The 14,661-nt window shown below is 55.0% G+C and overlaps 1 protein-coding gene across 3 annotated transcripts in view; it reads right to left on the reverse strand.

The window, feature by feature from the left end:
- Positions 1 to 14,661, reverse strand: part of PADI4 (peptidyl arginine deiminase 4) — a 57,264-nt gene that overhangs the window by 29,379 nt on the left and 13,224 nt on the right. For all 3 annotated transcript variants that reach the window (XR_003911747.1, XR_003911746.1, XM_029947219.1), the window contains exons 2-10: positions 13,346 to 13,526; positions 10,734 to 10,800; positions 9,181 to 9,248; positions 7,460 to 7,577; positions 5,329 to 5,454; positions 3,752 to 3,930; positions 3,470 to 3,573; positions 2,463 to 2,574; positions 1,083 to 1,190 (exon numbers count right to left, since the gene is read on the reverse strand). Coding sequence is in view for 1 of the 3 variants with exons in the window: in XM_029947219.1 (XP_029803079.1) it covers positions 1,083 to 1,190; positions 2,463 to 2,574; positions 3,470 to 3,573; positions 3,752 to 3,930; positions 5,329 to 5,454; positions 7,460 to 7,577; positions 9,181 to 9,248; positions 10,734 to 10,800; positions 13,346 to 13,526 (1,063 nt within the window). In the remaining 2 variants the exon portion in view is untranslated. The remainder of the gene's footprint in view (positions 1 to 1,082; positions 1,191 to 2,462; positions 2,575 to 3,469; positions 3,574 to 3,751; positions 3,931 to 5,328; positions 5,455 to 7,459; positions 7,578 to 9,180; positions 9,249 to 10,733; positions 10,801 to 13,345; positions 13,527 to 14,661) is intronic.

The raw sequence follows: 14,661 nt of genomic DNA on the forward strand, positions 1-14,661 counted from the left end.
AGGGCTGAAAACAGAGGGAGGGACGAAAGTCCCAGCAGGCCTCTGGCTCATTTATCCCCGGGGGCCTGAAATGGGATTAACCTGATTCCATGCAGGGAGACACCGTGGACGTGGATGCAACAAAGTCTGCCTAGCACCACTCCGCCCAGGAGCGTGAGCGGGACTCGCACAAGTTGCTGAGTTGAACTCAGATTTTTTCAAAGCTCCTCGTGTGGGCAGGGCTGCCTCACCTTCCCTGGGGCTCGGGGTGCTCTCCGGAAAGCCATGTACCAGAGCAGACCTTGCACCCCACACTCTCTCCTCCATGTTCCCCGGACACCCGGAATCAGCCCAGAACGTGGGCCTGGCAGGCATGCTGGTCACAGAGCTCTCGGAGCCAGGCCCACCAGCTTCCCCTTTTTCTGTGTGACCTTGGAAAAGCTGCTGACCTCTCTGAGCCTCAGTTTCTTCATCTATAAAATGGGCCTAATGATAGCATCTAGATGAGATGTGGTTGGACACATTAAATGAGTCAGTGCATGGAGAGAATGTGGCACTTTGGCTGACACAGAACACAGACTTGAGAGATGTCATTGTTTACACAAACCTGCCGAGCCAGGCCGGCAGGATCCGCCAAGATGTCACCCCCACCCCCACCCCAAACACACGCCCAGTCACATCCAGGAAATGACCGCTCTGATCCCCAAACCCACCCCGTACCGCAGACGGAGCACCCCCAAAGGCCGGACCCCACCCAAAAGATCCTCCAGCTGGACCCTGGGGAAGATTCCGGTCCCTGCTCAACCCCCGCCTTGCACAAGAGTATCTTCAGAGGCACAAGGATGCCCAGGCCTGGCCTGCATCCCTGGCAGGGGTGTTTGAGGACAGGCCGAGCTCACGGCTGGAAAGAGCTTTGAGAAAGGAAGGGCCAGATCCCATCTCGGCAAAGACAAAAGTAACGCAGCCCCCTGCGCAATCCCGCTGGCACAGTGGGCTCGGCCACTGGGGATGGTGCAGGGTCGGGGAGGGAGGGGCGTGCCCAGAGGGGAGGAGGGGACCTCGGGCAAGGGGCTTCAGCAGTGGCCAGCCCCACCAGCACGTACCAGCACACATTTGATGGGGAATTCCTTCAAGCCTCTGTTCCTTGGAGAGTCGAAGACAACAGGCAGTGTCTTGTGCGGCGCTTGGATATAGCCGACCTCCATTTCATCCTGTGTAGAGCAAGGGGAAGGAAGGCTGATACCCACACTCTGTGGGTTTGACACCCAGTGCAGGGATGGGGGGTGCGTAAACTATCCACTCCACCCCCCATGCCATGGTCAAGGGCGAATTCCACTCCAGAGGAGGGGCCCTGAAGAAGCAGAGTTTATTACCCTGTGTTTGCACAAACAAGGTCACCCCCACTCCTGGCGAGTGCTGGGGCCCCGGCGAGCCAGCCTCGGGCCCTGCCCTCAGGGAGCTGGGCACCTAGCACCCAGTGTGAAGAGGTGCTGGGCGGGGAGGTGAGGGTCTGTGGGAACACAGGGGAGGGGCTCCTGGTGCTCTGCTAAGCTGAGGCCCGAGGGTGGGAGTAGGAGAAGCCGCCCCCCAGAGGGGGGCAGGTGAGACCCAGCCTAGCCCATGGGGCAGAAGTGGGAAGGGTTGGGAAATGATCCTGGTGCAATTCCTGCCCACATTCTGGTAGACTGACGCGACTACTATTAGGCTGAACCCCCTGAAGGTCAAGAACAGTGGGATCAGCAAATTCGCGCTGTTCAATCCAACTTAACAGAGAATGGTGAGAAGGGAAGACAGGGTTTCTGTGTGGGGGTAGGAAAGGGATGGGGAAATTGGGGGAGCTTTCAAGCTGGGATCCTAGGAGCCTGACCCAGATGTGGGGGATGGGAATGCAGAGAACAGTGCAGAGGGGCATCAGGAGCAAAGGCACTGAGGTGGGGGCAGGGTGAACGGCATGGAAAGCAAAGAGCCCTAGAAAGCAGGGGAGTGGCAAGGAGGTTCAGTCTCGCTCGTTGGCTGCCTACAGCCACTGCCATGTGTCAGGCGCTGGGTGCTGAGCTGAGTGGGACTCTGCAGGCTGGCCCAAGGTGAGGGGCAGCCAGGTTGGGAGGGCCGAGGAGGCGGTGCTGAAGCAGGGGCGTGGCCGGGCTTGGCGACAGGCCAGGAAGGCTGGCTCAGAGGAAGGGCCACCAGAGGGACCCACTGCGCTCCAGCCCCTGAGCTTTGCATCATTTCCAGACACCTTCTGAGTTTCCAGGCAGGAAGGTGGCTCGCATCTTGGTGATCATGGCAGACATGCAGTTGAATCACTTGCCTGAGCCCCCAGATGCTGGGACCCTCCGGGAATCCTCGCTTCCTCCATGTGGGGGAGGGTGGCCAGCAAGCCACAGGGCCAAGCCCCAGGAGCCTGCGTCCCCCAGTGTCCACTGACCCTCAGCAGCATCCATCCTGTGTGTTCCAGCTCCTCTGGCCACAGGGCCACACACCTGCATCCACCGGTCCTCCATGTTCTGCTCCATGGTGCAGACGGTCAGCTTGCACTTGGCTTCCTTGGTCAGCTCAGTCAATGACTTCAGGAAGTCCTCATTTTCGAACATCCTAGACAGAGCAGAAGAGGAGCTCCTGAGTGCTCTGGATTCGGCAGCCAGTGGCCTTGGCCAGGCTCTGAGGGGGAGCTGGGCCCCTGCAGGGTCCCCAGAGAGGCAGCAGGAGCTCAGGCCTGGACAGAGTTGGCAAGATGGCTGCTCGGGAGCCGCCTGTGGCCTGGCTGGAGATGCCTGGCCCAGCGCGGCCTGTCTCTCTGCTCTCAGCAAACATCTCACTGAACTCTTGCAACAATCCATGAGGGGAACCAGCAGGAACCCCCTCTTCCATTGAGAAGCCAGAATGAGGAAGTCAATGCCCAAGGTCATGCCCCCTGGGGGCGAGCACCGACCTGTGAAGCCAGGCCTTGCTGGCTTCCAGCTGGTGTCCTGAGCACGGGTGACTCGGGCAACTGGAAGAGGAGAGGGGAGGGTCCCCCGAGACCCAGCATACTTCACAGGTGCTCTCAGACAGCGGGGTGGAGGCTGAGGCACCCCAGAGCCACTCGTTAACAGGCAGGTGGGCCCCATCCCCAACCCCAAGACCCCACAGTTCCGGGGTTGGCCGAGAACATGCATCTTAGACGGTTGCTGGTGCAGAAAGTCCGAAGGGGGTGCTCTCAGAGGCCCGGGGTGCCTGGCTCACGGACTGAGGGTTTTCGTTGGCCAGGTCTGGCACATTCTACAGTCCTTCAGCAGAGACAGCAGCCCCCAGTGTGCGTCAGGGCAGGAGGGTGAGGACAAAACGGCAGCAACAGTCATTTTCCCTGCCCGTTTTTTCCAAACTGGCCGGAAGCCCTCAGCCCACTGCGCTAAGGGTCATGTCTCCCCATTCACACGGTAGATACGCAGGGAGGGGGGGCCTGTGGCCAGAACCCAGGGCCCCGCCCGCTGGTGCCCCGGACCCTCACCTGCACACGTACACCTCCTCAGGGGGCTGGGTGTTGGGGGTCATGATCCAGGGGGCCACACGGAAGACAACACTGTCTTGGAAAATCAGGGTATTGGGCAGCTCCTGTGAGGCATGGGAAGTGGGGGTTGGAGGGGCTGTGTCCGTCGCCAGTGCCTGACATCCACGGCTTCCCAGAGGCTGTTTGGGGTCCCCTCCCTGGCTGGGCTCTGCACCCACACCCGCTAGCTGGGCCCATGCCTGGTGACTCGGGTCCCCCCCTTGGGCTGCCATCTTGGCCTACCGGGTTGGACGTGTCCAGCAGGGAGACGGTGAGAGAAATGAGCCCCGGGAAGTTGGCGTCTGGGAAAGCGAGGCCCTCCACATAGAAATCTGTGCTGTGCTGGCCACCCGGGAGTTCCAGGGGGTGACAGGGCTGCTCTGGCCCCAGCACCGCCCTGTATCTAGAGATCTGTTTGCCTCCTAGAAGAGAGGAGGGAGGCTCAGGCCTTCTCCCCGGTGCTGCGAGGCCTGCCCAGGGCCACCACTGCCATGACGACATGTTACAGCTCCTCAGAGGAAGAAACCTAAAGTGTCAGCTGGGACATCGGGTCCAGGGGTGGAGAGACGGGGCGGGGGTGGGGGTACCTGGGCCAATCCCAAACATACACATACAAGTCCAATATACATTATGGTTCGTTCGCTCATTCATTCATTCATTCCTGAGCACCTGCTCTCTGCGGACACTGGGGGAGGCCAGGGAGGAGGCACAGTCTCCTGGGTGAGTGAGGAGAAGCAGAGACGGTCAGAATCACAGATGGTAAATAAGCGCTGTGATGGAGGGAACCCTGGAGGGCCAGGGAAGGCTTCCTGGAGGAGGTGATGCCTCAGCAGAGGCAGAGTTGGTTTGTCACCAAGTCAAGTTCTGTGTAATCACTCTGACCTAGACTGGGAGTAAGTCAGATCAAGTTGTGCCTCTGCAGAGAGACCTCAGATGGCCGCCTGGCCCCGCTGAGATGAGAAGGTGAAGTCATTCCACACCTCCTGAGCCGGCCCTTCCCCTTTCTTCTCCACCCTCCTCTACCAGGTTAGCCCTTGAGTACCACACTGCAGGCTCACTGGCCTCCCTGCCTTCCGCAAGCCCCCAGGCACCAGCCCGCCTCAGGGCCTTTGCACTTGCGGTTCCCTCTGCCTGAAGTGCCCTTCCCAGGAGTGTCTGCGTGGGTGTTCCCACACCTCCTTCTGCTGGAATGATACCTTACGGAGGAAGTGTTCCCCAGCCTCCTCTCCTCACCCCCCACACTCCACCCCTCACCTACACCCCTTCTGCAGGGCCATCAGACACTAGCTGTTTCAGACATTGTCTCTCAACCCACCAAGAGGAAAGTGACATGGGTCACTTCACGTGTGCTTGGCTCCATGCCCTGTGCCTTGAACAAGCCGGGCGCTCAGTGGCCAGCGCCAGCCGCTGCCAAGTTAGTGCTGTCTGGTTAGCAGAATGCGGGAGAACAAAGTATGACACACCACACGCAGTCAGCTTGGATTCAACGGTCCCTGTGAACGAAGAGTCCCCTGGGGGGGGTGCTTGTGTGGGGGGGGGGCGCACGCGCACATGGCAGAGAGGAAGAGACGACACAAATACAGCAGCCCTGGGAGGGGGGTTATGTCCTCAGCGCTCACGAGCACCAGACAGCATGTTAGTGTTTGTCTCCATGTCATCTGTGTGCGCTTTCTAGAAGGCAGTGGCAGAGAAGCCCAGCTCGCTCACTGTTACATCCTTGGCTCTAAGAACGTGCCACATAATAGGGGCTCAGGAGTCATTCGCCAAAGCGGGGTGAAGAGGGGCATCTGGGGCAGGACGGGGACACCAGGATGACTCACGGCTGGCTTGGAACACCCGGACTTTGTCCATCTCCGACTTGGCCACGTGGAGGAGCAGACGGTGCGTGGCGAAGAAGTCCCTGGGGGTCTTCGTGTTCAGGGTCACCAGGGACATGTCCTGCAGGTCTGGGGTGAGAAAGGAGGGGCCTGAGACCCCGTCCTCGCCCACCGCTCCCCTCACTGCCCCCTTTACCTTGTTGCCTGGTTTCCTTTTCATTAGCTCTTTCCAGAATTTAAAGGATGATTCTCATTTTGGAATTGAAGCTCATTAAATTTTTGGTCTTTCCCGCTAAAGTGAGCTTAGCATATAAGCCCCGTGAAGCGGGGGCCACATTTCTCTTGTTAAATTTTTTTTTTAATGTTGGGACGTCTGGGTGGCTCAGTCGGTTAAGCGTCTGACTTCGGCTCAGGTCATGATCTCAGGATTCATGAGTTCGAGCCCCACGTTGGGCTCTGTGCTGACAGCTCGGAGCCTGGAGCCTGCTTCAGATTCTGTATCTCCCTCTCTCTGCTCTTCCCCTGCTCGCACTCTGTCTCTTTCTCTCTCAAAAATAAATAAACATTAAAAATAAATAAATACATACATTTTTTATGTTTATTTATTTTGAGAGAGAGAGAAAGCGAGAAGCCCAAGCAGGCTCCGTGCTGCCAGCTCAGACCCCAACGTGGGGCTTGAACTCACAAACTGTGAGATCATGACCTGAGCCAAAATCAAGGGTCAGACACTTAACCGACTGAGAAGCCACCCAGCCGCCCCACCCCGGCTATGTTGTTCATTGCTCTGTCCCCAGCTCCTAGAGCCTAGAAGCACCTAGAAACACCTAGAAGAAGGACTATGGCAGGTTGCTGGATAACTATTTGTGGAATGAAGGAGCAGAGAAGTTTCTCCCCTGGGCCCCAGCGGGAAGTGAACCAGCCTGAATAGTGGGGCGAGCAGTGCCGGGCAACAGTCACCGGGTGGAGAGAATCGGAATCGGTGGGTCTGAGCCCCAGATCTGCACGAGCCTGGGGACTATTTCAGCTCTCGGTGCCTCTGCTTCGTGAGCAGCGAGCAGAGCTAAGAGCCGAGCCCACGCGGGGGGAAGAGTGAGGTCATACGTGGAGTGTTTGCGGTCACGGCCGGTGTCCCGGGAGGGCCTGCAAGGGACACTGGCTATTCTGATGATTACTCTGTGCCATGCACCGCACAGAGGTGCCCCTGGGCATCGCGTGCCACTTTAACATGCGTCTATTTCTACGCTCTCCTAGCCACTCCCTTGGAAGCCGCCCCCCAGCCCCCTCCTCCCGCGCAGGGTGTCTCCCGGGGGGTGTCAGCAGAGACCCAGGGCCACCACCATGCTTGTGCTCTGGTTTGGAATGTCTGGGTTCAAATCCTGAACCTGTGACTTACTGGCTATACGACCTTAAGCAAACTGCTTAACTTCCCCATCTGTAAAATGGGTGAGGACAGGATGTACTTCCCAGCCTCGCACTGAAGGATGAAATGACTTAATGATTCTGAAGTGGTCACAGCGGTGTCCGGCGTGTGGCAGGGGCTCAGGGCTGCTCTGACATGAGTTTGGGGGTGGTAGGCTTTCATTTTGTTTTTGTTTTTTAATTTCTGAGAGACAGAGAGAGACAGCATGAGCAGGGGAAGGGCAGAGAGAGAGGGAGACACAGAATCGGAAGCAGGCTCCAGGCTCCGAGCTGTCAGCACAGAGCCCGACGCGGGGCTTGAACCCACGAACTGTGAGATCATGACCTGAGCCGAAGTTGGACGCTTAACCGACTGAGCCCCCCAGGCGCCCCTAGGCTTTCATTTTGAATTATTTCAAGTCCCAGGTTTAACCCAAGAGCAGAAACTTGGGTTGGGCAGTGGACCGGCGTATGGGGCCCGGAGGAGGCGCTCGGAGACTCAGCGCTGGTCCCAGCTCTTCTCTGGCTGTTGTGTGACCTTGGGTGGGTCGCTTGCCCTCTTGGGACCCCTGTCCACTCCTTTTATACAACGGACAAGCTATCAAGGACATGCTTCCAATAACCCATTTCTGTTACAAAGCTCAGGCTGCGTAGACAGAAGGGCTTTACAGAGAGACAAAGCTCTATTTCCATCGGCTCTCTGGGCAGGGGGGAGGCTGGGGGCGGGGGTCCTCACCTTCGCTGACAAGCACCTCATCATCCCTGCAGTCTACGGTGGAAGATTTGGGATTGTCTTTGTCGCAGTTTACCAGCAGGATGGCGCCCTGCCCGCGGGGGCCCCAGGTCCAGGTCCTCTGTGGGCACCAAGCAGAGACGGGGCACATTTAGAAAACCTGTGTGTGTCCCTCCACCCCCACCCAGCACCCCGATAATCTTTGCAGTTTACCCACCTCACCCCTACATCAGGTGATTCTTTAGTCCCATGAGGGGATTGTTCTGCTCTAAAAATCCTAAACAAGTTCACCAAAAATAAAATTCCTCCACCTCTATGAAAAGGAGCCCAGAGGGGCACCTGAGTGGCTTAGTCAGTTAAGCATCCAACTCTTGACTTTGGCTCAGGTCGTGATCTCACAGTTTGTGGTTCAAGGCCTGCGTCAGGCTCTGACAGCATGGAGTCTGCTTGGGATTCTCTCTCTCTCTCTCTCTCTCTCTCTCTCTCTCTCTCTCTCTGCCTCTCCTTCCCCAATAAATAAATAAACTTTAAAAAAAAAAAAAAAGGAGGGGCGCCTGGGTGGCTCAGTCGGTTAAGCATCCGGCTTTGGCTCAGGTCAGATCTCACGGTTCGTGGGTTCGAGCCCCGCGTCGGGCTCTGTGCTGACAGCTAGCTCAGAGCCTGGAGCCTGTTTCGGATTCTGTGCCTCCCTCTCTCTCTGACCCTCCCCTGCTCCAGCTGTCTCTCTCTGTCTCTCAAAAATAAAATAAAAAGCAATAAAAAAAAATTAAAAAAAGAAAAAAGGAGTCCAGTACAGTAAAATTGATCTTACCAGCTTAAAAAAAAACTGTTTGGCAAACCAAACTGAGCTAAAATTTGTGTCAAGATTCTAATCTAAATAGTTACTCTTAAGTGAACTCTTAATTACTCTTTCCCAAAGTGTGGCTACTATTCTTAGCAGCCACTTGCTGTCTGTCCAAAGATTAAAGCCAATTAAGCAGCCCCTCCCAGGAGGGGTCTAATGTGATGACGTCTTCTGTTTGCAGGAAAGCATTTACCCCCGGGGAGCCACTGCTTTTGGGGAAGACGTAAGCATGGAGCCCACTGGTCAGATGGTAATTCTTCCCTCTGCTTTCGGCTGACCCCACAGAGGGGTCTTCCTCTTGGGACAAGTCCTATCCGTCCAAAGTGCGCACCAGCACTAAAGCATGCAGGCAGCGTTGGGATGTCAGGAGCACCCTGAGGTTTATCATCCACAGACCCCAGTTAGGACTGCCTGCATGCCTCACCTCTGCATGCACAGCTCTGTCTGTCAGCAACATACTTTCCCTGCCCCCCCTTGGCTCCTTCCCTCTACCGCCCCCTGCCAGTTCTCACTTTCTCTATTCTTCACTCCCGGTGATCGAACACCATGGGAATCTCTCCCACCAGCCCAGAAAGCCCCAGGTGGGAGATTTATTTATTTTTTTATCTGTTGCCAGAGTTAAGAACTGCTGCATTAACTGGATGACTCTGTCATTTCCAACTGGTAGGACACCACGTGCTCACAACTGGTGAAAATCTAGCTTTTGCAAAAGAGATAGGGAATACAGAAATCAAAACGAACAAGGTGACTGGTTTTCCTCTTTCCATTGCGCTGGGAGGCCAGGCCAGGCCGGCATTCCTGCCATCACCAGCAGGGGGCGCCAGAGGAAAGCTCAACGGCGTTAGGGTGCATCGGAAGCCGAATGGAGGCTTGCGCGTACCTGGCCTTTCGGGGCTCCTGCAGGCTTCACTTTGCCGGTGCGGGTGATGTCCGTGCTCAAGGAGATTTCTGCAATCCCACCGAGTAAGAGGAGAGGGTTGGTGAAGGGACGAGGTCAAGGCACTCAGCCTGGCCCCGGTGGATAATCCTTCCCCTGGGAGATGACCTGCACTGCTCAGCTTCAGAGGAGACACAAGTTTAAAGACCCCCCCATGTCCCCCAAGAAGACATATGACTGCAATTCAGACAGGAGAGCCGGGGCTTCTGCCCACACCCTTTGCCCTTTCCAGGGGGGACTTGCCACAGCTGTGATGCCAACGTGTCTAGCCACCTTCAGGGTTTCAGAAAGAATTCCCAGCCGCCCCCAAGGGCTGACACCTTGCCGGGCCCCCAAAGACCTCTGGCCCCAACTCTACCCTCCGGTGACCTGGGGGTGGGGGACACGGCCTCACCTGACTCTTCTTTATGTTTATTATGACTGTACTGGGGACAAATCACGGCCCCAGACATACCCCTCTGCAAATATCAAGTCCGAGAAAACAGACACCTGTTTCTAAATCCCTCCCACCCTCATCTGCACATGTGAGCGCATATGTAAGTTGTTAGGTACAGTATATGTAATGACCTTGTGAGCTCACAGTGTGAAGTTGACCTGGATGACCTTTTAAAAACACCCGAAGCCACGTAGCAGTGCCGGGCCAGAACAGCAGAGTTTGATGCTCTGCATTTCCCGGCTCCTTCACTAACCAGCTCCAGGAACTTAGGCAGCTCTGTCTGTCTCTTGTGCCTCAGTTTCCTCATCTGTAGAATGGAATATAACTACCAATTCCACTGGATTGTTGTACGGTTTGAATGTAAAGTCGTAGCACAGTGGCTGCTATCGAACGAGTGCTCTGTTGTTCATATTATTTAAATGCATACGAATGAAGTAAATATGGATTAATGAATGAAACTAATTCATTGATGAAACAAAACCTGAAGTTTCCACATTCTGTTCATATATTTAAAGGACATTTAAGTGGTAGTAACAATCTTATAAAATTGTTCATGATGAGGTCAAGTTAGAAAATATACTTTATTTAAAGAAGAATATTAAATAAATATGAGTCTAGGCAGATCTTTGACATGGCAGAATGGGAAAGATGGGAGGTAAGTCGTGGCGTTTGGGGACCATTGGTCTATATATTATAGTACAAGACAGTGTCATCATCTACTTTTCTTATAAATAGTTGAGATATCAAAAGATGTAGAGACTCATATATGGAAAATATATGTACCACTTCCTAAGTTGAAAAAAGATTAAAGTATAATTGAACACTCTGTATATATCCTCTCTCTCCCCCAGTTGAATTTCTTTATGCCTCACTGATGGGGGAGGGAGTATTTATGAACCACCAGATGTATACAACTAGCTAGAAATTGTCCCTTTTTTCTGCTCAGACAAAAGTAAGATCCAGTGTGTAGTTTCTCCTGGAGAGACACCTTGCAAGGGTGTGTATGGTGTGTGTGTGTGGAGGGGGGCAGTGGTACCCCAAGATCATGGTCGTCACTTACCGACACCAGTGACATAGAGCAGGGCTTGGACCGGGCTGGTCTTGGGTCCATAGTATGAAATTTGAACCTAAAAGGCAGAGAAAACCATGAATGTCTTCTCTTAGTCATTCAACAAACACTAACCTGACCCCTGCTCTTTGCCAGCACAGCTGAGGAGACAGGATGAGCAGAAAGTGGTCCCAGCCTATAAGGAGCTCCCTACCTGGTGGGAGCAGAGGGGCAGCAAAGTACTCAGATGACCTGGGGGGTTCAGTCAGGTGAGTGTCTAGCTTTGGCTCAGGTCATGATTTTGTCGTTGGTGGGTTCCAACCCGACGTCAAGCTCAGAGCTCAGAGCCTGGAGCTGCTTCAGATTCTGTGTCACCCTCTCTCTCTGCCCCTCCCCTGCTTGTGCTCGCTCGCTCTCTCTCTCTCTCTCTCTCTCTCTCTCTCTCTCTCTCTCAAAAATAGATCAACCTTGGGCACCTGGGTGGCTCAGTCAGTTAAGAGGCCGGCTTCGGCTCAGGTCATGATCTGGCAGTTCATGAGTTTGAGCCCCGTGTGGGGCTCTGTGCTGACAGCTAGCTCAGAGCCTGGAGCCTGCTTCAGATTCTGTGTCTTCCTCTCTCTGACCCTCCCCTGCTCACACTCTGTCTCTCAAAAATAAATAAATGTTTTTTAAAAAAATTTTTAAATAGATCAAAATTAAAAAATAATAATAATAAATGGGCCCTATAGGATCCCAGAAATGGAAAGGCTGAGTTCGCGGAGGTGGAGCAGGGGGTGCACTGTGAGGGAGGCGCTGGAAGAGGAGTAGGGGTCCTGCCGCTGGAGACGCGGTGGGGGAGGCATCACGGGGACAGCGTTGGTCGTCGGCCGCTCTGGGAAGCAGAAGGCGTGGCGGCGACCTGAAGAGCCAGACCTCGGAAAGGCTGGCCCCCCAGCCTCCGGGGACCTGAGGGAGCGGCAGTTCTAGGCGGGAGATGGTCTCTTCCGGGCAGGTGCCGCGGAGATTAGGACTTACCGCCCCGCCCCACACCACGCCCAGGGCTCAAAAACCCAGGAAGAGTGGATCTGATTGGCCTGCGCTGGCCACGGGGGGCGGAGCATCAGGATTGACATTTCCAAGCAAAATAGCAGAGGGGAGTTCCCCGAAGCAAATCCGCAGAGCTGTGACCACCAGGAACGTGCTCTGAGGGATGGACTGGGGTGTTCGGGTCTGGCTTGTAGACAGTGGGGATCCAGGGAAGTGTCACGGCCGCCACCACCGCGTGTCTGGACCATGGCCTCGGCCTCCAGTCCACTGCCTAGACCCAGTCTACTCAGGACACTGCAGCAGTGGGGCCTCCCGAAGACAAACGCAGACCTGTTCCTCCCTGGATGACAGGTTGTCATTGGCTTCCTGTTGCCCTCAGAGAAATGAGGCGCTGATGCCAAACCCGCTGATACTGGCTCCCCCCCCCCCCCCCCCCACTTTCCTCTTCACTCTCTTCTCTTGCCATGCACGTCTTCCTCAGTTTCCCAACACACGCCTGACCATCTCCTCATCTAGACTGTACACACAGGCTGCGTATCCCATGTAGAGTTCTGACTCCGCTTTCCCTCCTCAGGCCGGTCATTTCTACCATCCTCTAGCTTGCCACTTCTTCCAGGACGTTTTCCCCCATGACACCCTCACCGACCTACTTTGATGCCCAAACTGTTCCGAAAGCAACAACTTTCCATCCCAAGGGGAAGACTGCCTGTCCTGTCCTGTCCTGGAAACAAGTGCTCCTGGGCCCAGAACCCTGGGGGGTCCTCTCGAGCTTATCCACGGTTAAAGGGGGTGCCATGGGTGGAACGGCAGTCCCCCAAAAGGGACATCTTGGAACTTGTGAATGTGACCTTGTTTGGAAAAAAGATCTTTGCAGAGGTAATTAAGGGTCTTGAAAGGAGGGTGTTATCCGGGGAGGCCTTAAATCCAGTGACAAGTGTCCTCATAAGAGTGAGGCGGAGGGAGATCTGACAGCCTGAGGAGGGGGAAAGAGACCACGGCAGCAGGGACGGAGGGGGGGACATGGCCACAGGTCTAGGAAGCCGGAGGAAGCGAAGAACTGGGTCTCCCCTAGAGCCTCCAGAGGGAGTGCAGCTCTCTGGACACCTTGATTTTGATTTTGACTTACGTCGATTGCTCATAGTCATTGGTCCAGCAGCCCCAGGAAGCGCATGGGCACAGACCGGAGCTTCCGAGGGCCGCCTGGCCGCGGCCTCGTGGCGCACACCACAGTCCCCAGTACTTCATCTAGGTTGTAAGCCCCGTGTGGTCTGCAGCCTCACCTGTCTTGTTCCCTTCTGTGTCTCCAGTGCCCGGCAGTGCCTGGCATGGCGGAGGCGGAGAGTAAACACTTGCTGAACGGATGGATTGAATAAAAGCCCTGGCATCCGCACCCCCCCCCCCGCCCCCGCCCCCGCATCTCTGTATATTGTGCGTGAGGCTGCTGGGGATGGCACGGTCCGGTCGGCACAGATATCCAGAGGGGAGGGAGCGCAGCCGGGCGGGGCCTGGCGGTCCTCTAGGCACAGCCTGTGAGTAGCGGACCCGATGCAGCCTGCTGACCTCCTCCCGCACGTCCCACCCCGCAGCTGCACCCTCACCTTTTGGTCACCTGTGCTGACGCTGGCGGCTCTCATCCTCAGGCTCACCTCCAGGCTCGGGTCCAGCGACCACTTGGAGGAGCCCGTGGGTTTCTTCTTGGTCGGGGGGCCGTGGGCAACATCCACGACCACTCCTGGGGAGGCACTGACGCTGAAGGACGTGCAGCCCGTGGGGGCGGAGCTGTGGAAGAGACCGTTGGGGAAGACGGAGGGGCACAATGAGGCAGGCCTGGGTCACCGCTGGTGCCCCAGAATTCTCCCTTTTCCCCGACAGGTGTAAACACCAGATGGCAGCCAGCTGGCCCTGGCCACGGCGGGTGGTACGGTGAGCTTGTCGGGAGGTGGAGAGAAACAGACAGAAAAGGCTCCGAGCTGAAGGGCTTACACTTGAACTAGGAGAATCACAGAGGGATGTGCACACCAAAGGCACACACACGGATGTATGCGTACAGTAGACAGCGTGCCCAGGGGTTTACACCACAAGCGTGCCACGTAGGATTGTGCACAGATCAACAGTCACACAGACTCCTGCTTCTGGAATATGGCCGGCCGGTGCTTGGAAGGACCTTCCTCTTACAAAACAACTGGATCGTGATTAAAATATACTTTTTAGAGCATTGCTGAGATCGTGAGACATAAGGGAGATCCCCAAGAACTACACACACACACACACACACACACACCACATGCTTAAATTGAAGAACAACTAAAACATGGAGAAGATATTAAAGGCAGCCAGAAAGAAAAGTCAGGTCATCTTCACAGGAGTAACTATTAGATTGAAAGCAGGTTTCTCAATAACAACAACAAAATCCAGAGGACGGTTGAATAACATCTTCAAAGTATTTTGAAAAAAGTAACTGTTAACTTAGAACTGCGTGCCCCATGAAATTATATTTTATTAAAGACACTTTTCAGACAAAGAAAAGGGTTATTTTAAATTTTTTTAATGTTTTATTTATTTTTGATACAGAGAGAGAGACAGAGCATGAGAGGGGGAGGGGCAGAGAGAGAAGGAGACACAGAACCGGAAGCAGGCTCCAGGCTCTGAGCTGGCTGTCAGCACAGAGCCTGACGCGGGGCTCGAACCCACAAACGTGAGATCTGACCCGAGCCGAAGTCGGAGGCTTAACCGACTGAGCCACCCAGGTGCCCCGAAAAGGGTTATTTTAAAACCACACTTTCATCAAAGCAACTTCTAAAGAGATACTTTAAGAAAAATAGATCTGGTCCCAGAAAAGTTGGTCTAAGATGCGAGAAAGAATGGTAAACAAATAGAATGGTTACTTTGATGAATTGAAACGAATATTGTCTGT

The sequence above is a fragment of the Suricata suricatta genome, chromosome 8, assembly GCF_006229205.1.
Source record: "Suricata suricatta isolate VVHF042 chromosome 8, meerkat_22Aug2017_6uvM2_HiC, whole genome shotgun sequence".
Classification (NCBI taxonomy): domain Eukaryota; kingdom Metazoa; phylum Chordata; class Mammalia; order Carnivora; family Herpestidae; genus Suricata; species Suricata suricatta.